This window comes from Trichosurus vulpecula, chromosome 1, assembly GCF_011100635.1.
Source record: "Trichosurus vulpecula isolate mTriVul1 chromosome 1, mTriVul1.pri, whole genome shotgun sequence".
Lineage (NCBI taxonomy): Eukaryota > Metazoa > Chordata > Mammalia > Diprotodontia > Phalangeridae > Trichosurus > Trichosurus vulpecula.
This window is the reverse complement of record NC_050573.1, coordinates 114,299,006-114,321,690: the sequence shown is the minus strand read 5'-3', so window position 1 is coordinate 114,321,690 and position 22,685 is coordinate 114,299,006. Positions and strand designations below refer to the sequence as shown.

The 22,685-nt window shown below is 40.3% G+C and overlaps 1 protein-coding gene across 7 annotated transcripts in view; it reads right to left on the bottom strand.

Moving 5' to 3' along the window:
* Positions 1-22,685, bottom strand: part of MTSS1 (MTSS I-BAR domain containing 1) — a 227,052-nt gene that overhangs the window by 22,435 nt on the left and 181,932 nt on the right. For 4 of the 7 annotated variants that reach the window (XM_036765291.1, XM_036765265.1, XM_036765277.1 and 1 more), the window contains exons 6-8: positions 19,720-19,794; positions 9,830-9,841; positions 1,118-1,275 (exon numbers count right to left, since the gene is read on the bottom strand). In XM_036765291.1, the coding sequence (XP_036621186.1) occupies positions 1,118-1,275; positions 9,830-9,841; positions 19,720-19,794 (245 nt within the window). The remainder of the gene's footprint in view (positions 1-1,117; positions 1,276-9,829; positions 9,842-19,719; positions 19,795-22,685) is intronic. The other 3 variants (XM_036765299.1, XM_036765272.1, XM_036765288.1) reach the window with 1 other exon arrangement.

Genomic DNA, 22,685 nt, shown 5'->3' with positions numbered 1-22,685 from the left:
TGGACTTCTTTGCCCCATCATCTCTACCTCCCAGCTTCCTTCAGCTCACATCTTACCTTCTGCAGGTGTTTCCAGGGTCCCCCCTCAAGCTGCCAATCATTTTCTCCCACAGATTGCTTTCACACATCCTCTAGATAGCTGGCACATACCTGGGCACTGACACATTTTTCTCCTCCATTAGAATGTGAGGGTCTTAGGAACAGGGACCTTGTATCCCTTGGGCTTAGCACAGCGCCTGGCACATAGTAAATGCTCGCTGACTGACGCTGGCTCTCCCTAAAGTTCAGCTACTCTCTCAAACGTGTCAAACGCTGGGCCCACAGCACTCGTGAGTGCTGCCTGAACCTGAGTAAAATCTAATTCCCCTCTGATTTTAATGTCTTCTTTGGTGAGACAGTGGAGAGAGAGCTGGGCCTGGGATTGGGAAGACCTGAATTCAAATCTAACCCTTGTTTGCCCAGCACACACCTAGTAAGTGTCTGAGACTGGATTTGAACTCAGAACTTCCTGGGCAAATCATTTAACCCCCGTTGGCCTGTTTCCTCATCTATAAAGTGGGGATAATGATTGCTCCTACCTCCTGGGGTTGTTGTGAGGAGCAAATGAGATGATAATTATAAAAAAGCCCTCAGCACGCGCTTGGCACATAGTAGGTACTATGTAAGCATTCTTACTGTTATTGTTTAAAACAAGACATACGTAAATGTGTATAGTTTTCCAAGTCAACATGCGGCCTGCGGGGATCCTTACGTAGAGTTTAGGGACCCTCGTTTCTATTTGAGGGTGACACCGCTGCTTTAAGATGTACAAGGTAATTGTAAGGAACAGATCAAATAATATATGTAAAGTGCCCTGCAAACTTTAAATGTTATATAAATGTTTATTATTTATTTATTGTTGTTGTCATTATTATTATTATAATTAGCTGTAAAACACTAAGTGGCAGAACAGATGCTGATGGGCGTTGGTAGAGGGAATTTCCATACTGGGAACTCCCTACAGTGATGATATCATAGACTTGAGCCACCAATTTTTTTTTAAACTGTAACCAACTACCCCCTCCTTATTAAACTCCCATTTAGGAGTTTAAACCTTCCAGGACTTTAACCCGACTTACAATCACTGGCCGTAGCATTGAGATGAAGGCACAGAATCGGCCACGCTCCTCAATCAGGGCCTTTCTGACTGCCTGTTTTTCGGTTTCTTCCAGCAGAAGGTATTTATCATTGACATCTTGCAACGCGCTGTCCAACTGGGGCTGAATGTCTCCTCTTCCTGCACACAGAAAGGAATGCCACATATAGGTTTTGCTGAATTTCATACAGCCGCTTCTCACTCCCAGCCCTCCACCCCCTGGGTTCTTGTTTAAATCGTGGTTAGCCCCATTAGATCACTGCCTGGGGTGGGGGACTTTTAATTTCCGGTATCTGAAGGTAAGCATGTAAGTAGGTTTAGGAAGATGAAACTCACTGGGCCCTTCTTGTAGCTCCCCTCACAACAGAATCCTCTGCCAACTCATCGCTGTGACCTAGAAACCTGGCAGATGAGCTCTCTCCAGGATGCCGATGGCTGCGGGGACTCGACTCAATGAACAAGGAGAGCCTTTGTTGATGTTTCCAAAAGCAGATACGAACTAGCTCTACCGCACCAATCTCACCCAAAGGATTCTGTCTAGTACCAGCAGTAAATATCTCCGGGAACAAAAAGGGAATTTCAGCCATCTCAGCTTGGGAGTCCATTGTGAACTGTTGGCTGGTTTAATGCCCCTCTGGAGATGAATGAAATGAGTTTTCTATAAAGCCGACCTAATAACAAAGAGGCCCACACTCAATGCTTCATAGGGAAGAAACGTTAAGATCTCCCCAAAGCTTGAGGTGATGTTTGCTAAATTCTTAGCCATGTAAACCACCTACAAACTTTTGTTCCTTTCCTAAAGACACAAAAATTGGAGAATGAATGAAAGGATAAAGCAGTGAGGACACTCTGCCTTTTCTTCTGTCTGCTTAGGTAGGCCTAAGGACACGGGACACACAAAAAGAGCAATTCCCCAAATGACCATCTTGACCACAAGAAACTATTCACACTGACCAGAAAGGGTCAGAGAAGGTTCTAGAGAAGTTCAGGAATGAACAGCCTGAATATTTTGGGGTTCTCAGTTTCATGTGTAGAAACTCATGCAAAAGAGGGCTCATTTGTTGTATTTGGCTCTAAAGAGCTAAAGTAAAACCAGCAAGTTTTACTTTACTAGGATCACTAGTCCACAGGGAGGCAGAGTTCAACTTTTCTTGATGCTAGAGGAAGAACTCAGAAAACAGGTGGAAGCTGTAAAGAGGTTGATTTACGCTTGATTAAGGGGAAAAAATCCTAATAATTAGCTACATTAAAGGAGAATAGGATCCTTCAAAAAAGGTAGTGAGTTGGCCATCACCATTAGTCTGTAAGTGGAGAATAGATGACTACCTTGAGATATGGGGGGGGGGGGGTGTGCCATGACTCAGTATGGATTACACAAAATATGATGTTTGAAGTCCTTTTCCAACTGTGTGATTCTGTAGTTCTGGAAAGGTGAGAAAGGATCTATGCCACTGATCCAGCAAAGCAGATTTTCTACAAAATACATTTAATTTAGAGAAGGCTGAGGAGCAAGTCTCTTCAAGTACATAAAGGGTTATGATTTGGATAGTGAGTGGCTTTTATAAAATTACCCCTCCTGGATCACAGAATCACCATGTTGGAAGGGCTATTTGGTTCAACTCCTACATGAATGAGAATTCCCACAATATGGATTTCCTTTGCCATCCTGGCACTTCTCCTTTGCGCTCTCTAGTTCACTGATGCCCTTCCTATAATGTGGTACCCAGATGTGAACAAAATATTCCAGAATAGAAAGAAAGATAATTAATAAGGGCCTTTTAAAAAAAAAATTTCTTGGATGGGATCTATAATTTCATTGGAGTGGGAGCTCCCTGTGAGGAATTTCCTTTACAAATGCAGATTGATACTTTCCTGGGAATGTATAGCCTCAAGGGTTGCTTGAGGGTGCCGAAGGTACAAGGTACGTGACTTGCCCAGAGACACATAGCCAATAGGTGGTGAGAGGCACTTCTTGAATACAGTTCCTCCTGACTGTGAAAAGAGCTTTCTACCTACTGTGTCACACTGCCCCAGGGGGAATTTATACTAGGGTAAAAGAACTTACAGCAAAACAGTCAAACAAAGATGTGAGGACGATATGGGATCTGGCACATTTTGAAATGTACACCAGGAAATCTTGCGTCTGCTGAGCTTTGGTTCAGAGAGGCCTAGTCTGAGCTAGCCTAATTCAGTCCCTTCCAAATCCACTATCGTGAACAATCGAATATAGTGACAGAAACAGTACCTGATTATGGCTAAGACTCTAGTTTTTAACACCCATGAGTCTAACAGCACATAAATTCAATTTTAGAAACATAATTTAATATAGAATCGTGAAATCTTGATCCTTGATAATGCTGCAAAATCCCATCCAATTCTGTATGCAATCATGCCCTTAAAAACCATAAGGCTGAATTAATTAGAGAACTCCAGGCTGAGGGTATGCTTGGAAGAGAAAGGAAAAAAAGGAAGTGTTTTGATGGTTTAAGAAACAAGTCTTGAGAAGGAAGCCTTTGGCCTTTGACTCCAAACTGCTTACGATTTGCATTTACTCATTTGTGTATACTTTCTCCCTGTCAGAATGTACATTCTTTGTAGGCAAAGACTGTTTTGGTTTTGTCTTTGTATGCACAGCGCCTGACAGAATAGGAACTTAATAAATTATTGAATGAATGAATGAACCCTGAGTGTTTCCAGTATTTTGGTTGCCAGGTCATGTCAATATTTAACAATCAAAAATGGTCAAGGATATGAACAGGCAGTTTCCTGATGAAGAAATTAAAGCTATCTATAGTCATATGAAAAAATGCTCTAAATCATTATTGATTAGTGAAATGCAAATTAAAATAACTTTGAGGTACCACCTTACACCTATCAGACCGGCTAATATGACAGAAAAGGAAAATGATAAATGTTGGAGAAGATGTGGGGAAACTACAACACTAATGTATTGTTGGTGGAGTTGTGAACTGATCCAATCATTCTGGAGAGCAACAAAGAGATATAAAACTGCACACACTCTTTGATCGAGCAATACCACTACTAGGTCTGTATCCCAAAGAGATCATAGAAAAGGGAAAAGCACTCATATAAAAAAATTTACAGCAGCTCTTTTTGTGGTGGCAAAGAATCAGAACCTGTGAGGATGCCCATCAATTGGGAAACAACTGAACAAGTTGTGTTATATGAATGTAATGGAATACTACTGTTCTGTAAGACATGATGAGCATGAGGATTTCAGAAAAACTTGGAAAGATTTATATGAACTGATGCTGAGTGAAGTGAGCAGAACCAGGAGAACATTGTACACAGTAACAGCAACATTGTGCAAGGATCAACTCTGATAGACTTAGCTCTTCTCAGCAACAGGATGATCCAAGACAATTCCAAAAGACTCATGATGGAAAATGCCATCCACATCCAGAGAAAGAACCATAGAGTCTGAATGCAGAGCGAAGCATCTTTGTTTTTTGTTTTTCTTTCTCCTGGTTTTCCCCTTTTATTCTGTTTCTTCTTTCACAACATGACCAATGTGGAAACATGTTTAAGCTGACTGCACACGTATAACCTGTTATTAGACTGCTTGCTGTCTTGGGGAGGGAGGAAGGAAAGGAGGGAGAAAAATATGGAACTCAAAATCTTATAAAAATAATGTTGAAAACTTGACATGTAACTGGAAAAAATAAAGCAACTTAAGTGAAAAAATAGTTAACAATCAGTAAGCAAGGAGTGAGGATACAAAAGGACTCAAAAGAAGGGTTTATGATCTCATAAGGGAGACAAGCAAAAAACAAAACACACACACACACACACACATGCTCTATACAGGATAAATTGGAAATAATCACCAGAGAGAAGGCATTAGAATTAAAAAGGATTGGGAAAGGCTTCCTGTAGAAGGTGGGATTTTAGCTGGGACTTAAATAAAGGAAGCCAGGAAGTGGTGAGAAACATACTGACAGAATTCCAGTGCAGGACCAGATAAGTAACTCCTCAAATAAAAAGGCATGCACCCCTTAGGGATAAAGAAAAACAATGTCCATGGGTGCCTATTTCTTTAAATTTCTAATTAGATGTTCATGAAGGACGGCGAGTTTTTCAAAACGAGCCGTTTGCAAAGGTTTCTTTGCATTTCTGCAGTGGCAGTGAATTCTGGGGAAAAAACTACCAGAAGCCCAAAACCTTAAGTACGAAAAGACTATGTGTTACTTTGCCCATCTACTCCAATAGCAAGGTGTTAGCTGGTCAAGGGTCACCAAAGGAGTCATCTGAGGAATCTGAAGCCTGGTAGACATGCCTGGGCCAGCTTGCTGATTTTACTGTAGGACATCATAAAGTACAGAGCCAGATTTCACTCTGAGGCAAAAGGCTTTCAACATACAGAGAAGATAAATCCAGAGTAATAATGCCAAGGCTGCCTTCTGGAGGTGGTATAACATTTTTAATTATCAATAGCTATTCTTTGCTATTGAACCGTAAGTACAGAAGGGAGCTATTATGCTCTTAAGAAACACACCCACCTACCAGAAATCTGCCCCTAGAAAGTGGCAAATGTTAGGGCTACAGTAAATGGGCAAGATGATTCTGGGAATGTGAAACAAGATTTTTTAAAAATCCTTTCGTTCGTTATTATGGAGAAGCAGAAGAGTCTAAGAAGCAAGCTGAACCATAGTCATCTATTTTTTTTTTTAAATCTTTTAATATGCCAAATAGCAGATTACTCATTAAGGGAACTTTCCCGTTTTCATCCCTAGTGCCAACAATGCAGTGATTTAAACTCTTATCCAAGTTCTAAAAAGTTACAGCGAATCAGCCAGATAAAGAATGTTGTTTGGTTGGATGTGATAATCTCATTAATTCCCTGCAACCAATCAGACACCCACCTCTAATATCTGGAACCACTGCTGCTGGCTTAGGAAACAACCAAATTTGGCTTGGGCTCCTACAAGCAAACAACTGTGTATTTAGGTCAGGCAGATCATTCCTTGGTTTGTCCTGCTGACAAATACATCCTCCTCCTAGAATTCCCTTCCTTCATGAATGCTGCGGGGAAAATTTGGCATGAAGAACATTCTCACCTTAGAGTCAAAATGCAAAATAAATGTGGCTCCCTTGAAGGAGTGGAAAGAGAGTTGGATTGGGAGACAAAGGCCCTGGCTTCTACTGTTACCTACGGGGCTCTTTATCTCTTTAGGATTCAGGTTCATCATCCCAAGGTGTAGGATAATCCCTTCTAGTTCTAAATAAATCAACAAGTGATAATTAAATGCCCACTGAATATCTGCCAGTCGCTGTGCCAAACCATGGTGATACAAAGCCAACTTTACATTCTATCAGTAAATGCTGCTTGTACTCATATACAGTTTCTTTCTGGTCTGCTTGTTTTTGTATCTACAGCCCCCAGAACACTGCCTGTCACATAGTAGACATTTAAGAAAAACACATGCTGATGGATAGATAGAAGAGAACACAAGATGCATGCAAAATGAATACAAGGTAATTTGGAGGAACGAGAGGTGGCAGTACTAGTACCTAGGAGGATCAGAAAGGTTTGAGTTTTGAGGGAGGACAGAGACTCTAAGAGGTGAAGGTGAGGAAGGTCTGCATTCTCAGAGTGAAAGAAGGTGGGAGGGGTGGGGAGGAGAACTTATATAAAGGCAAAGGGCCAGGAGGAGGAGTATTTAAGCAGCCCAGTCTGGCTGCACTGTAGATTAGGTTCAGGGGAATAAAGCCTGGAAAGGTAAGCTGGAGCCAGATTTGTGAAGGGCTTTCAAATAACACAGGACTTTGATTTTCATTCTAAAGGTAATAGGTGAGCCAGCAGAGAAGCTCTTTGATCGGGGGAAAGACAGGGTCAGATCTGTGCTCTAGGAATGACCCCTCTGGCAGCTATTTGGAGAGGAGGCAAGTTGTGATTTCCCAGGGGCGGCTTGACCACTCTCAACTCTGCAAGACCTGAACCTCATTATCAGCTAACATTGGATCTGGACTTTGGATGGAAGACATTCCCACTACTGCTGTAGTAACAGATGGCATTCATAGAGAACTTCTCTTCATGTTTCTTGGACATACGCACATTCTGCATTTATTTCACTCCAACTCCTTCTCATTCCTCCCTGTATCAAAGTTACTTGCATATGGGGCTTTCCCTAAACTAGAATTTAAGTTACTTGAGAAACTGAGTCACTGTCATCTCTCTGGCCTTAGCTCTTAGCTCAGTGCCTTGCATATAAATGGAACTGAATAGTCATTCACTGAATAATCTGAATTAAAAGGTATCTGATGTTTCATATATATTATTCACCTGCAGTACCTTTGTAGGAGAAGGTTCATGACAGATGAGGAATATGATCAAGGGCATAGTACGGCAGACCCCAAACAACAGTACTCTTCCTTCAGGACTACAAAGGAGGACCGAGACAGCATAAAAATTTTTTTAAAAAATTGATCAGTCAGTCAAAACATATTCCCTAAGTGCTTGCTACATTCTAGGCACTGTGCTAAGAGCTAGGAATATGTAGACAGGCAAAAGAAAGTCCCTGATTTCAAGGAGCTCACACCCTACAGGGGAAGACAACATGCAATAAATTACATACCAACAAGATACGTACAGGTTAAACAGCAAATAATCAACAGAGGGAAGGCACTAGAATTGGGGAATTGGGAAAGGTTTCCTGTAGGAGGTGGAATTTTAGCTGGGACTTGAAGGAAGCCAGAGGGTAGAAATGAGGAGGGAGCATATTCTACGGATAGGGGACTGCCAGTGAAATGCCCAAAGGCTGGAGATCCAGCATCTTGTTTGAGGCATAGCAAAGAAACCAGTGTCCCTGGAAGAGTATGTGATGGAGAGTGCTAAGAGTATGTGGCAGAGATTGGGGGAGGGGAAAGGAGCATGTTATGAAGGGCCCAGAAGACCTGAGACTATATAGTATAAAGACATTCAACAACCCAAACATATTCAGGTAAGATGTTTCCCCCTTAGGAAGAAGGTTCCTAGTAATCCTTAATAATCTTTTCTTCTTACCTCAACGGAAAAAAATTCCCTTCTCCTCAGTCAAGAATTACTAGTTTTTTGGACCCCTTTGGCAGAATGTTTTTAAATGTATAAAATAAACTATAGAGATTACAAAGAAATGCTGAAATATAGCTATTAAAATATTATTTTTTTTTTTTACAAATAAGTACAAGGACCTTAGGTTAAGAACTGCTCCCCTAGGGCCTGGGAGAAGTCTGCTAGATTTATCATGATTTAGATTTAAGTACTAAGGAAATGTAGTTCCAGTTACCAAGGCTGGAGTCCACCATAAGGGTACATGAAGTTTGACACTGTGAGGGAGGTTATGAGAGTCCTTACAAATTATGTTAAAATGACCTATGGTTTGCGGGGGGAAGGTGTTTGAGAAATTCTCTCTAGAAACATAAACAGTACATATTTATAGATACGTTTTTCAAGACTTCAATATATCTATGATTTCACTGACACATAGCATCACTTATCAGTGCAGAAGCCTACTTTTACTCTCTCTCTCTCTTAGTGGCATCATCAAATCCCACAGGTTTAATTATCATCTCTATGAAGACTGACTCCCAGTCTTACATCTTCACCTCCAGTCATGTTCCTGAGCTTCAGTCCCACATCACCAAGCACCTATCAGATATTTCAAAGTGGATGTCCTGGAGATGTCTCTAACTCCCTACGTCCAAAACAAAACTCTATCTCGGCCCCCAAACCCACCCCTCTATCAAACGTCGCTCTTTCTGGCAAGGGCACCACCATCCTTCCAGCCTCTCTGGTTCATCGTCCTCAAATCCTCATTCTCTCCCTCTTCCCACGTAAGCCATCAGTCTCTGCTCACAAAGCCACCGTTTGAGGTCAGGCTGTCATTACTACTCCTACCTAGATTATCACAGCAGCCTCCTCATTGGCCTCCCTGCCTCAAGCCTCTGCACTCTCTAATCCATCCTCTGCACAAAGTGACCTTTCTCCCCTTAAGCTCAGGTCTGACCGCGTCACTCCCCTATGAAAACAAACTCCAACATCTCCCTCTTGCCTCTGGGATAAGACAGAAATTCCTGTTTAGCCTTTAAAACCTTTCACAAACTGGCTCCAAACTATTATGCATCCTTATTATACAGTAATTAGTTCCCGACTTCTAGGACTCTATTGTCCAGCCAAACTAGCTTTTCTTCTCCTCACACATGGTACTCTATCAACCCATTTTTATGCCTTTGCACTCTCTCTCCCCTTTACCTGGAATATTCTGCATTCTTACATCTATCTCATAGAACCCTTTACTTCTTTCAGAGGCAGCTCTTTCTGATTTCAGCCCCTCCACCCTACCGACCTGCCAGCACACTCCCCGCTAACTACAATGTATTAAGTGAGATTGCTCCTTTCCCTAAATTTTATTATAATGATTCCCATCCCTGTATTATGGTGTTTCAAGTTCCTTTTGTAATTATGGATGTCTTAATGTGTTAATGTTTTAAGTAACCTTATGTTAAAAAATGAACGCCTGAAAACATTTTTAAAAACCTTTTGAATTCTGGAAAGTTAAGAATGAGGATGACTGATTTTTCCATGTTAGTAACCGACCCTGGGCACCCGGCATGGGGGACTGGACAACCAGAGGGAGCCCACAGAGAGGAGCACACCAGGATCAGCCCCGAGAGGTACAGCCCAGCGAAGACTTACCCACAGTTTCAGCTGGCGGGGAGGGACACACGATGAGAAAGTGCAGGATACACAATTGATACAAAAAGGAAAATAAAAAAGTCAAACTGGTATTCCAGCATTATTCCTACCTTTCATGTGTTGATCACTCAGGGCATGGCATTTCTGTCGACATGACACAGGGATTTAACCACCAGCCAAAGCAAGGTGATTTAGGGCTCAATTTCTTGCTGGTGATTCGTATTTTTTAGATAAAACTCTCTTTTGGTCCTTTTCATAAAGTGACAATTTATTCTTTACGTGTATAATACTTCTCTATCTCTGAACAAAATAAGTCTTTTTAAGAAGAGGCAAAAGCTTCTGTTTCTCCATCTTAAGATATGAAGTTGCACTGGATGCTTTTTTAGGTCTAGTATATAATAACTAGATAACTTAAATGACCAAAGTCCTTTCTGTCTCAAAGATTCTTCAATTTACTACAACATATAAACAGAAACCTTAGATAATACTTCAATACAATGTCAGACTTGAAGGTAGGGTAGTGAGCTGAGGAATGAAAGGAAGGAATAGATAGAAAGGGGTCAAAATAGAAGTAAAGGCTTAATTACACCGTTTGATTTTAGTACAGATTTCAGAGAATCACTAATTGCTTCCTTTGACTCAGTTCAAGGACCATCTTCTACAAGAAGCCTTTTTTTCTAATCCCCCTGAATGCTAGTGACTTCCCTCCCAAACTACCTTGTATTTACCTAGCTCTTACGTATTTATTTTTATCCATAGATATATGGAGGGTTCCCAAAGTATTACTGCAATTAGAAGCCATTAAAATAGCTTAAAAAGGTACTAAGACTTTGTGGACATATATATGTATGTACACGCTCATGTTGTCCCCTCAATATAACATTGACTAAAAGCAGGGATTTTTTCATTTACCTAGGTCAGGGGTGGGGAACCTTGGGCCTCGAGGTCACATGCGGCCCTCTAGGTCCAAGTGAAGACCTTTGATGGAAGGCCACACTTGAGGACCTAGAGGACTACATGCGGCCTTGAGGCAGCAGGTTCCCCACCCCTGCCCAATGTCTTAGTAAAGACTTATTGACTGAAAGAGTACTACACAGTAACTTCAGCAATAGGATGGAAGGGAATTAACTCCGTGATCAAGCTCATAGCATTCCCTTTATTTCCACTAGTGAAAAACTATTTGAATGGTTCCTCTGGTTTCAGTGGTTCCAATTATAAATGGTTCCACTTCCTGCCTTAGAAACTGTTTCTCTGCTAGGTTAGTCCAGGAGCTTATTCTTGAAACAGGTTTCATCACGCCTGATTTTAAAATTCAAATTGTGGCAAGAGAGCGGTCAGGTGAAATAAACAAATATACTGTTGGCCTCCTCAGTCTAGGGATGAAGGAGGTGCCAAGTAAATGGGCTAACTGCTTCTTAGTCTCCCACTTCTCTAGTTAGAAGGTGACAGTTAACTTCAGGATCCAAAAAGTCAGCTAGCCAGACTTGGGGTACTGTTTTCTGGAGGGAATGTGGCATGGTAGCGAGAATGCTAGACCTGCAGCTGGGAAAAACCGGGTTCGATTTCCTCTTTAGACATCGGCTCTGTGACACTGAGGCTCTCTGAGCCTCATCTGTTAAACAGGGATAATAATCCTCACAGGGTTGCTGTGAGAATCACATGAGGTAATAGAACCACTTCTCAAATCTTAACAATCATTATAGAAATGTGAAATACAACTAGTACTACTTCCCTCCTAAGGTTGTTTGGAGGATAAAACGAGGCAATTTTTGCAAAGTGCCTTATAAATGTTAGGCACTATCATCATCATCATTATTATTAACTAATAAATATCAAGCAATCGACAAGGTTATCAATAACTAATACCGATGTAAACGATAACAACAATAACCTCTAAGGCTCCTTTAGCTACTCTAGGGTTTGCTGTTGTTGCGTTGTTTCAAGCTCTCTGTGACCCCATTTGGGGTTTTCTTGGCAAATTTGAGCATATTATCAAATCCAACTACAGGATGAAGAAGAGATGCTATTTAAAGCCATTCTACGCTGTCAATGTATTATGGGAGTCTCTTAAGGCACATTTGGGTATTTCTGGAGAGCAGGTGTATAAGAACAATCAATGTTTTCTCATCACTAACTCTCTATGAAACACTGTTGGCCACAAAGGCAGATGCCTATCTGTCATCCTCTAGGTCCCAAGAGTACTCTTAAGACAACATATATCGCAGAAAAGCCAGACAATACTGAAGGGAAAACTACAGGTATGAAAATGTTTGGATGCTTCACAGAACTGTGTGATCTGACACTCAGACCTGAGGGCCGCTCTTGGCTTTATGTTAAAATCAGTGGTTACTTCTATATTTTGATAGACCCATAAAGTCTCACCAATGGGAGTAATCCCTGTAACAGAATAATCATAGCCCTCAGAACTGCCTCATTCTGTGCCACGCTCATTCATCTGTGTCTTTCTGCCAATCCTTCATTCCCCTCCTGGCCTCACTCCTCACTTTTTCTAGACCTCACATTCATGACCCCTGCACTAATGGCTCATCTTGGATCTTTCCTTCAGTGCCTGGGGTCTCTGCTCTCAAACAGCCTAGCAATCCCTGTCTTCCCCCTAACCCCTTTAGAATATCTTTCTATAAGCCCTGCCCCTTCATCTCCCATTAGAAAGTTCTTCCTGGAGTCTCTGTTTTACAGAAAGGCCTAGCTGGCCTGCCTTCATTTCCCTCCCTGCTGTATTCCTGCCTTTCTTCAGACTTCATAACTGTGCCCCTAACTTAGGTACCTTCAGCCCTACCTCCTCTTCCCCTTTTTAATTCCATTTTGTATGTTGTCTTCCTCCACTGAAATGTGGCTGTCTTTTTTTTTGGCTGTATTTGAATTTTCTAGCACTTATAACAGTGGCTATCACAGAGTTAAATGCTTAATATTTCTTTCTTTCCTCCTCACTCCCTTCCCACCTTCCTTCTCTTCCTTCCTTCTCCTACCTATGGCACACTGAAGGCCCCTATTAGGTTCTTTTTCTATCCATGGGTACATGAACTCTCCCTCACTCTGCCTAGATGACCAGCCTACCTCTCCTTTTCTGATTACCCAAGACTTCTCACTGGGATATTTTATGTCCCTTGGCTCATTGCTGGGCAGTGGTGTCCTGCAACCTGCTTCCCCTCCTCTACCAGGTATTTTTGCCTTGTCCTCTGAGCCAACTGGAATTTTAATTTTTTTGTCTTTTCATAGCAGTAGGATATTTAACTGTGAATATTAACTAAATCAGGTTTTTATTTTTCAAAAGACCTGAAAAAAACTACCCTCAGTGAGACTTCTACACCGAGAGGGCTGTGATCTGTATCTAAACAGTCAGTCAGTGAGTCGACAGTATTTACTAAGTAATCACTATGTTCCAAGCCCTGTGCCAAGCTACCTAGGACACCCAGATAGGCAAAAGTCAACACTGAGGACACTGAAGGGCAACATGATACACTGTAGGTAGGAAGAATGGTGGATGTATAGTCACAGGACCTGGGCCTGAAATCCAGTTCTGCCATGTACTAGCTGGATGATCCTGAACTCACCATCACTTACTTCTCTGGGTCTCAATTCCTCATCCGTGAAAGGAGAGAGCTAGGATAGATGACCACTAAGGCTTCTCCTGGAAACCTAGAGCTATGATCCTATATCATGGATCCTCGAAGTATGCAATATGAAAGACTATATTGCTAAACAGTAAATACTTAATAAACGTTTTGTCAATTTTTCACCTGAATAAAATTAATATTGCATGAACAATACTAAAGGGGCGCTGGAATGTATAGTAAAAGGCCAATTAACTAGAACGTATGTGACTGGGCATTTCAATGAACTAGAACTTTTCATTTGCATTCATTTTTAAAAGAAACAGGCAAATGCCCATGAAAAACCATTACTATCAAGGATTTGTTTTAACCCGCTTCTAGGATATGACCAATTTCCTACATTCCATCTATACCGCCACCACCACCGCCAGCACCACCAGCCAATAGCTAACATTTATGTGGCATTTACAATGTGCCAGGCACTGTGCTAAGGGTTTTACAATTACTACCTCACTTGATCCTCACAACAACCTTGGGAGGTACAGGCTATTGTTTTCTCCATTTTACAGTTGAGGAAACTGAGGCATAAAGAGGTTAAGTGACTTGCCCAGGGCCACACAGCAACTAAGTATCTGAGGCTGGATTTAAACTCAGTCTTCCCTACTACTACTACCACCACCACCACCACCGCCACCGCCACTACCATCTTCACCACCACTATAACTACTACCACCACCACTACCACCACCATCTTCACCACCACCACTCTTATTTCTACTACCACGACCACCACCATCACCACGATTACTGCTACCACCATCACCACCACCACCACCACCAGCTAACATTTATATAGTGTCTACTATAGCCCAGGTACTGTGCTAAGAGCTTTACAAATACTATCTCATTTTATCCTCACAACAACCCTGGGAAGTAGATGCTTTATCATCCCCATTTGAAAGATGAGGAAACTGAGGCAAATTGAGGTTAAGTGACTTGTCCAGGGCCACACGCAGCTAGGAATAGTCTGAGGGTGGATTTGAACTCAGGTCCTCCTAACTTCAGGCACAGTGCACTATCCACCATGCCACCTATCTGCCCTGTTTATGCACTTTTACATATAAACAAAATCACAAGAAACTCAGAAACTGTTTCACAAAAAGAATTCATGTTCAGAATGATGATCCTCAGGCATTCAAAGAAGCTCTAAATCAAATGAATATTCAATTATGCTTCTCTTGGTGCACAAAATCTGGCAAAAGGAAATACATTTTAGAAACATTTTTAACCAAGGCTATCCTGGTGCCTTCTTCATAATCTTTACTGTATCAGGAAATCTAGCTAACCAGGACAATCATTCTCTTCCCCAGAGTTAACTGATGTTCTTCCTCGACTTGTCTGAAGACTACATGAGACTCTCACTGCAGCTCTCCACTCATTCTATATGAAGAGGGCCCAGTAATCCTGGCAAGCTGTTACACAGAAGGCCACCTTCAGGCAAACTGAGTGTTTCTAGTCTTGAAAAAGGGACTCTGAGGGTAGAAGACCCTAAGACGAAAATGAAGAAAAGAGATACTCCAGAATGGATACAGAATTCAGATTCGAGGATGAATTAACATCAGGGTCTGAGCTGGAATTGGGGAGAAGTAACTTTTCTTGCCTCATCTCTGCCAAATTCCCAAAGCTTTCTTAATCCATAAGAATTGTCAAATCAATCAGTCAGTGAATAAACATTCATTAAGCACCTACTATGTGCACCGGGCACTATGCTAAGCACTGAGGATACAAAGAAAGGCAAAAGACAGTCTCTGCTCTTAAAGAGATCACTGTCAAATGGGAGAGATGACATGAAAAAAAAATTTAAAAACAAGAGGAATACACGATAAATTGGAGGTAATCAATAAAGGGAAGGAGCTGGCATTAAGAGCCATCCGAAAAGAATTCTGACAGAAGTTGGGGATTTAGCTGAGACTTGAAGGAAGCCAAGAGGTAGAGATGAGGAGGGAGAGCATTTCATTACCTTAGCATCTATTAATCTCTCTTAGCTCAAAACCTAAAAAGCTCTTACAACTGCCCTGGTAGCATCAGCCTCCCTTTCCACTAAGGGTTCATGTTTTGAGGGCAGGGATGTGGGGGTGGTCCTGTATTCTTTATACAGAAACCACCCCATTCACCAATGCAAATCAGCCACACCAACTCTTATGGAGTAGCCTGGGGACAATGAAAGGTTAAGTGACTTGCCCAGGATCACACAGTTAGCATATATCTGAGGTCCAGCCTGAACCCAAGTATTCTTGATTTCAAGACCAATCCTTATTCTGTCTGCTTTGCCACACTGCCTTGCTTCCAACTGCCTTAAGGTGTTTAAACTATACTTAATAGCATTTAAATATTTTTTCAAGAGTCAATATTATTGATATTTAACCTCCTATAAAGCATTACTAGCCATAGGAGAATTGGCTTTTAACCTCTAATTTCCAGTATCCTTGTTAAAACACATTGATTCAGGAAACACATATCAGAAGCCTAATCTGTGCAGGGAACTGTCCTAGGTGCTGAGTATAAAGAAAAAAAAAAAAGAATGGTTTCCTAGTCTCAATGAGCTAGATAGGCTTCCGTTCTATTGTGTAGATTTATTTAAGAAGAGCCAGTTAATCAATTGCCAGGAGAAACTGCAGGTATGTGAATATCTAAATATCTATAGGAAATAAGAATGGATGGAACTTAGGTCATTTTTTACTTTAAAAACAAATTATATTGTTTTTTTACAAGTTACATAACTTCACTAAGTTTAGACACACAAAATCATTAAAACCTTCTGACAAGAACCTATCATAGTTTGTTTCACACCATACCTTAGTTTATTTTTTCATACCATACCTTATTAATTTCTTTTATCTTTATATCCTTTCAATTTCTTAATAAGGGACTTGTTTGTAAGAAAGCAGCAGTGAGAAGAGTCGAGTCATCTATTTGAGGGTTATTTTTCCCTGTAATGTTGTTGATTTTTTTTTTCTTAGAAAACACACATTTCTTGTAAACTTGAAAGCATCCAGCACATTTGGGCACAGAGCAGCTACTCACTGGAGAATTATTTAAATGACCCATTGCTCTAAGTATAAATCTGTGATCTCCAAATCAGTGTTAAATAGGAGAATTTGGTCAGTTTCCTACATGGATGAAGAAGCTTCTTAAACTTTTAAGAATCTCTGAAAAGTGGATTCAGACAGATTTCTTTTCATACCCATTTCCTCTATCTCTATTCTCAATTCCTAAAGCACTGGGGGAATTGTGAGTGGAGGATTAGGAGATAGAGGAGTCTGGAGTGAATTGAGGCAGGCACATTAACAAATGCCTGTTACTCGTGGGTTGTAAGGGAAAAAATGATTATGTCCTGCTTGGAACAATCTTCATAAATAGGAAAGGAAAAATTCCCAAATCAAAACAAACAGACTAGAGGCACTCTATCTCTAGAAGGAAATTAGTATTAGAGTAGGAATGAAGACAGGTTGGAGGATAATGCTTCAATAAACACTGCATCCAAAAGAATCTCTTTTTGCCTCCCACTTTCTTTCAAGACTCAGCTCAAATTCCACTTTACGCAAGAGGCCTCTCCTGGGTCTTCCTACTGCTAGCTATTGCCTCTCCAGTGAGATTACCTCCCATTTACACTGTGTGTACCTTGTATGTAGGTACTTACTTGCATGTCATCTCACCCATTGGAATGTGAGCTTGGAGCAGCTAGGTGGCACAGTGAGAAGAGCACTGGTCCTGGAGTCAGGAGGACCTGACATATTTACTAGCTGTGTAACTTTGGGCAAGTCAGTAACCCCAACTACCCTGCCCTCCCTCTCAAAAAAAAAAGGAATGTGAGCTCCTTGAAGGCAGGCATCATGTTTTTGCCTTTCTTTGTATCTTCAGGACTTAATACAGTACCTGACACATAGTTGGCACTTAATAGATGCTTACTGACTATGTTGTCAAGTAACTAATTGAGCAAGGCAAGTACTTGGGATTTTGCTTTTCTTTCTATTCTCATTCCATAAAGATCCTAGAATGATTTAAAATTGTAGAAATTTTAACTAGTCCATCAGTCAACTAGCATTTTCAATGTGCTAGGCATTGTGCTAAACACTGGGGATACAAAGAAAAGCAAAAAAAAATGAAGTGCCTATTCTAAATTAATGAAGGCCACAACATGCAAACAACTAGGTATAAACAAGATATATACAGGATAAATTATGGGTAATCTCAGAGGAAAGGCACTTAAATTAAGGTGACCAAATTAAGGTGACCACTGTCCAAGTGACCTCGGAAAAATCACTTTTCTTCTCTAGGTCCCAGTTTCTTTATCTGGAAATTGAGAAGGTGAGATTAGATGACCCCTAAGATCTCTTCAAGATTTAAATTGATTATTTTAAGGGGGGAGAGCTGAGGGACCAGATTTAGTGATTTTTTAAAAATCAAAGGTAATTGATGGTGGAAAGAGAGTTCGATTTGGAGCCTGAAGTCCTGGGTTTGAACCCCAGCACTCTTACTTATTGCCTGTGTGACCCTGAAGAAGTCTCTGAATCGCAGAGGAGTATAATGGATCTGGAATGGGAGAATCTGAGTCCCAATTTTTCTTCTCTCACTTAGCTGTGTGACCTTAAGAACTTCACCTCTTTGGCCCTTGATTTCCCCCTGTGTAAAATGGGGAGGGGGAGTTGGCTCCTGAGTTTCCTTCCAGTTCTCTATCTAATCTTATAATTTAAGCTTCTCTGGACCTCCTCTGACTAGATGACCCCTGGAATTCCTTCCAACTCTATATCTCTATGTTTGCTCACTCCTCAACAAGAACACTGAAGGTTCCAATCAAGTGTCTCAACTGCACACACTCTGTTTTCTGGTTGTTTGGAATTATATTACTTTCTTTCCTATCTGTAGATCTGGCTGAAAAGAAAATAGTAATGGTCTTTAGAAAGGTTTACCTCAGAAGTCTCAGTCTAATCATGAGTAAGAAATAAGTGGCATGAGGATAGTGTAAAGAAACCAATCCTCATAAGCCACATGTTAAAAAAAAAGTCTCATTAAAAGTCACTCTGCATAAAGTATTAACAAAGATCTCAGGAATCTATCCATAGGGCAGCTTCAAGGATAATTCTACCACAAGTTCCTGAAAGTCCTTTAATCAGATCCAGGCTTAAGCCCTAAGTCTTCCACATAATGGCTGTGTGACCTTGGGTAGGTCACTCACCTCTCAATTTCAGCTGCCTCTTTCATAAAAAGAGGAGATCGGACTAATATAGGGTTTCTTAGCCTTGTTTGTGGCATGGACCCCTTTGGCAGTCTGGTGAAGCTTATAGACCAGACCCATTCTCAGAATGTTTAAAATATATTCAATAAAATACATGAGATTACAAAGGGAGCCAATTATATTGAAAAACAGTTACTGAAATATTTTTAAAAAACCACAAATTCGTAGACTCTACCTCAAAAATACTTGGATTAGATGATCACTACGGTTCCTTTCCAGCTCTAATATGATAGGATTCTATGGATCATGAAAACTTCTGAATTACTGAAACATTTTAGGTCTTTTTTTCCTGCTCACCCCAAGCTTCTACTATCATTTTAAAAGGTGACTCCTTGTTAGTTAGTTAGTTCAATACTTTATACCAAATTTTATACCAGGGACCAATGAAGCTTTGTTACATGGTACACAGAGCTGATCATCTGTCACGGACCTGGGTGTGAAATGGATGCAGAACAATGCTCAGAGAGTGATGGAAAAGAAAGGCGAGCCCTTGCTGAGGCTGCTTTGTAATGTGCCTTCATATAACCAAGTGCTCTGTGTATAACTGCAAGCCAGCCCAGAAACAACATCCGGCTTCCATTGCAGTCATTTTATGAATCTTACAAGATTTAATAAAGGGTTAGGAGATTATAGGCTGTGAAAGATGGAGGAGAAAATAGAATGATTTCTGCTATAATTACTACCGAACATTTGCATAAAGGCTTTTATGCATCATCCCAAGGCTTCTAGGAAATTTATAGGTTTCATTACCCTGCACAATAGGCAGAGATACTGTCAGCTTTTGAAGACAAAAAGAAAAAAAATCATGTATCATTTTAATCACGCTTTATATTAATATAAATTCTGTACCTAAAGGTCTTTAGCCCAGTTGCCAAATTCTGTTTACCCATATGTGGACATATAGTATATGGGACATTATATGGAACATATACCAGAAAATTAAATATTCTTAACATTTCAGATATAAAATTGCCATTATTTTCTTAGTGTGAAAATATTAATAAAGAAATTGTAAGAATTACCTTTTTTGGCTTTCTTCTGAAGTTTCAGTGTATCTGATGACTTCTTTTTTATCTCTTGGCGGGCTTTCTTGTACTCTGAGAGAGAAAGAGAAAGAGAGAGAGAGAGAGAGAGAGAGAGAGAGAGAGAGAGCTTTTAGTATGCTTCAACTTGAAAAATGTTAAAAAAGGGAACAAATATTTACTTTGTGCTGAAAAGTTCAATAATGAACCAATGAACAGCTTTATACACAGACTACTGTTAAAAAAACCCCTTAGGTTAGCATTTTGAAATAGAGGAGCTATTAAATCCAAGACAGAATAAGTTGGAGATAATCAACAGAAAGTTGTGAAGACAGAAATCATAAAAATTGACAACAGATCAGATGTGGGGGAGTGGTGAATAAGAGCAAGGAGTTGAGGATGGCACCAAGAATGAAGTTCAGGTAACTCAGAAGTTGATGGTATCCTTAATAGTAATAGGAAAGATGGAAAGAGAGGTTTGTGAGAAAAGATAAAAGATTTCTGCTTTGGACATGTTGGGTTTGAGCTCCCCATGGGGCATTTACCTTGAGATGGCCAAAAGACAGTTGGTCATAAGAGACTTCTGTTGTGGCTCAGTTGTGTTTGATTCTTTGTGACTCCATTTGGGGTTTTCTTGGCAAAGATACCGGAGTGGTTTGTTATTTCCTTCTCCAGTTCATTTTACATATGAGGAAACTAGGGTAAACACGGTTAAGTGACTTGCCCACGGTCACATAGCTAGCAAGTGTCTGAGGCCAGATTTGAACACATGAAGTCAACTTCCTGCCTCCAAGCCCAGAACTCTATCCACAGCACCACCTAGCTATTCCAACAAAGGGCTAGATTTCAGGAAAGAGACTAGGACCAGATGTTTAGATTTGGGAATCTTCTGCAGAGAGATGATCATTGAATCCATGGAAGCTCGTGAGATCACCAAGAGAAATGGTAGAGTCAGAAGAGAAGAGGGTCAAGGAGAGAGACTCAGGATATTTAATGGAGACTAAGAAGAAACAAAATGGACTGGTAGGAGGAGAACCAGAAGAGAGCAGTATCACAAAAACCCAAGGAGAACAGACTATGTCAGAGGAGAAGGTAGTCAAGAGTATAAAAGGCTACAGAGAAGGATGAGGACTGAGAAACGGCCATTAAGAGTGACTGGTCCCTTTGCACAGGGAAGTTAGTAGTTGAATGATGAAATCAGAAGTTACATTGCTGAGGGTCTAGAAGTGCATGAGCAAGAAGATGGAGGGACCTTTGTGTGATAGGACAATAGCTAGCAGAGGCAGCAGGATCAAGGGAGGGTTTTTTTGCTTTTGTTTTTGTTTTTTAAGGATGAAGCAGACATAAGCAATTGGGGAAAAGCCAGAAAGGAAGTTCCTCAAGAGTTCTCTGTACTGCTATCCCTAGTGCCTAGCAAAGTGTCTGGCATACAGTAGGAGCTTAACAAATAATTGTTGATTCAAAGGTGTAATCATCTGATGGCGAGTAAGTACCAATGAATAAACTGTATGACCCTTGATAAGTCACTTAACTTCTCTGGGATTTGATTATATGTAAAACAACAAAGTTGGACTTGATGGTCATTCAGGACTAAGTCATAAAAACTAATACAGTCACTGGAGATTAACTTTACCAAACAGAGACAATGGTAAATGAGGAAGAGAATTACAAGATGAGTGGTTTATACCACAGTGCTTTAATGATTTATGATTTCATTAGTAAGGGTACTCCCCTTCCATCAAGACTTAACAAAATCCCTTCACTCCTTAATATAGATGGTCTTCTGAGAGTTGCTATGCCTGGACAATTAATCACTTGTGTCCAATCTGCTGAAGAACTTCTTTGAATTTAGTGAGGCTCATCCTTCATGGATATACATGTAGTCCTTCACTTCACCCATTTCTTCCAGGTTGGTAGGGGAAACCAAAGGTCACCCCAAGCTCATTAAATTAATTTTCATAATAATCACCCTTAAAGTCTTCAATCAATACCTCAATGGTATGTTGGTGACTCTGGGTTCTCAAAAGACTATGCCAAAAGAGAACAACATCTACAATTCCTACCAACATGTAATCTTGGAACAGTGGATAGAGGGCTGGACTTGGAGTCAGGGAGACCTAAGTTCAAATCCTCCCTCTGACACTATCTGAGTGACCCTGGGCAAATCACTTAACCCATCTGAGTCTTAGTTTCCTCTTCTGTAAAATGGAAATGCTTTTTTTTTCTATTTTATTGATGTAAGCAATTAGAAATGCAATTTTTCCCCCTAAGGGAGAAATTAACACTTTGGCTGCATCCCATCAATTTTGGTATGTTGTCTCATTGTTGTCATTTTCTTTAATGAAGTTATCTATTGTTTCTATGATCTGTTCTCTGACCTACTTGTTTTCTAGAATTAGATTATTGAATTTCCAATTAATTTTTAATTTCTTTCCATTGTCCATTTTCAATATTTCAATAATTCTTATTGCATTATGATCTGAACAGGAAGCATTTAATATTTCTGTTTTTCTGCACTTGGTTGTGAGGTTTTGATGTCCTAACACATGGTCGATTTTTGTGTAGGTGCCAATACTACTGAGAAAAAGGTATATTCCTTTCTATTCCCATTCAATTTTCTCCAGAGATCTATTGTATCTAACTTTTTCAGAATTTTATTCACCTCCTTAATTTCTTTCTTATTTATTTTTTGGTTAGATTTATCTAGTTCTGAGAAGGGAAAGTTGAGGTTCTCTACTAGTATAGTTTTACTATCTATTTCCTCCTGTAACTCAATCAAATTCTCCTTAAAAATTTAGATGCCATACTATTTGACGCATACATGTTTAATATTGACAACTTCACTGTCATAGTACCTTTCAGCAAAATATAATTTCCTTCTTTATCTCTTTTAATTAGATCTATTTTTGCTTTTGCTTTGTTAGCGATCATGATTGCTACCCCTGCTTTCTTTGCTTCAGCTGAAG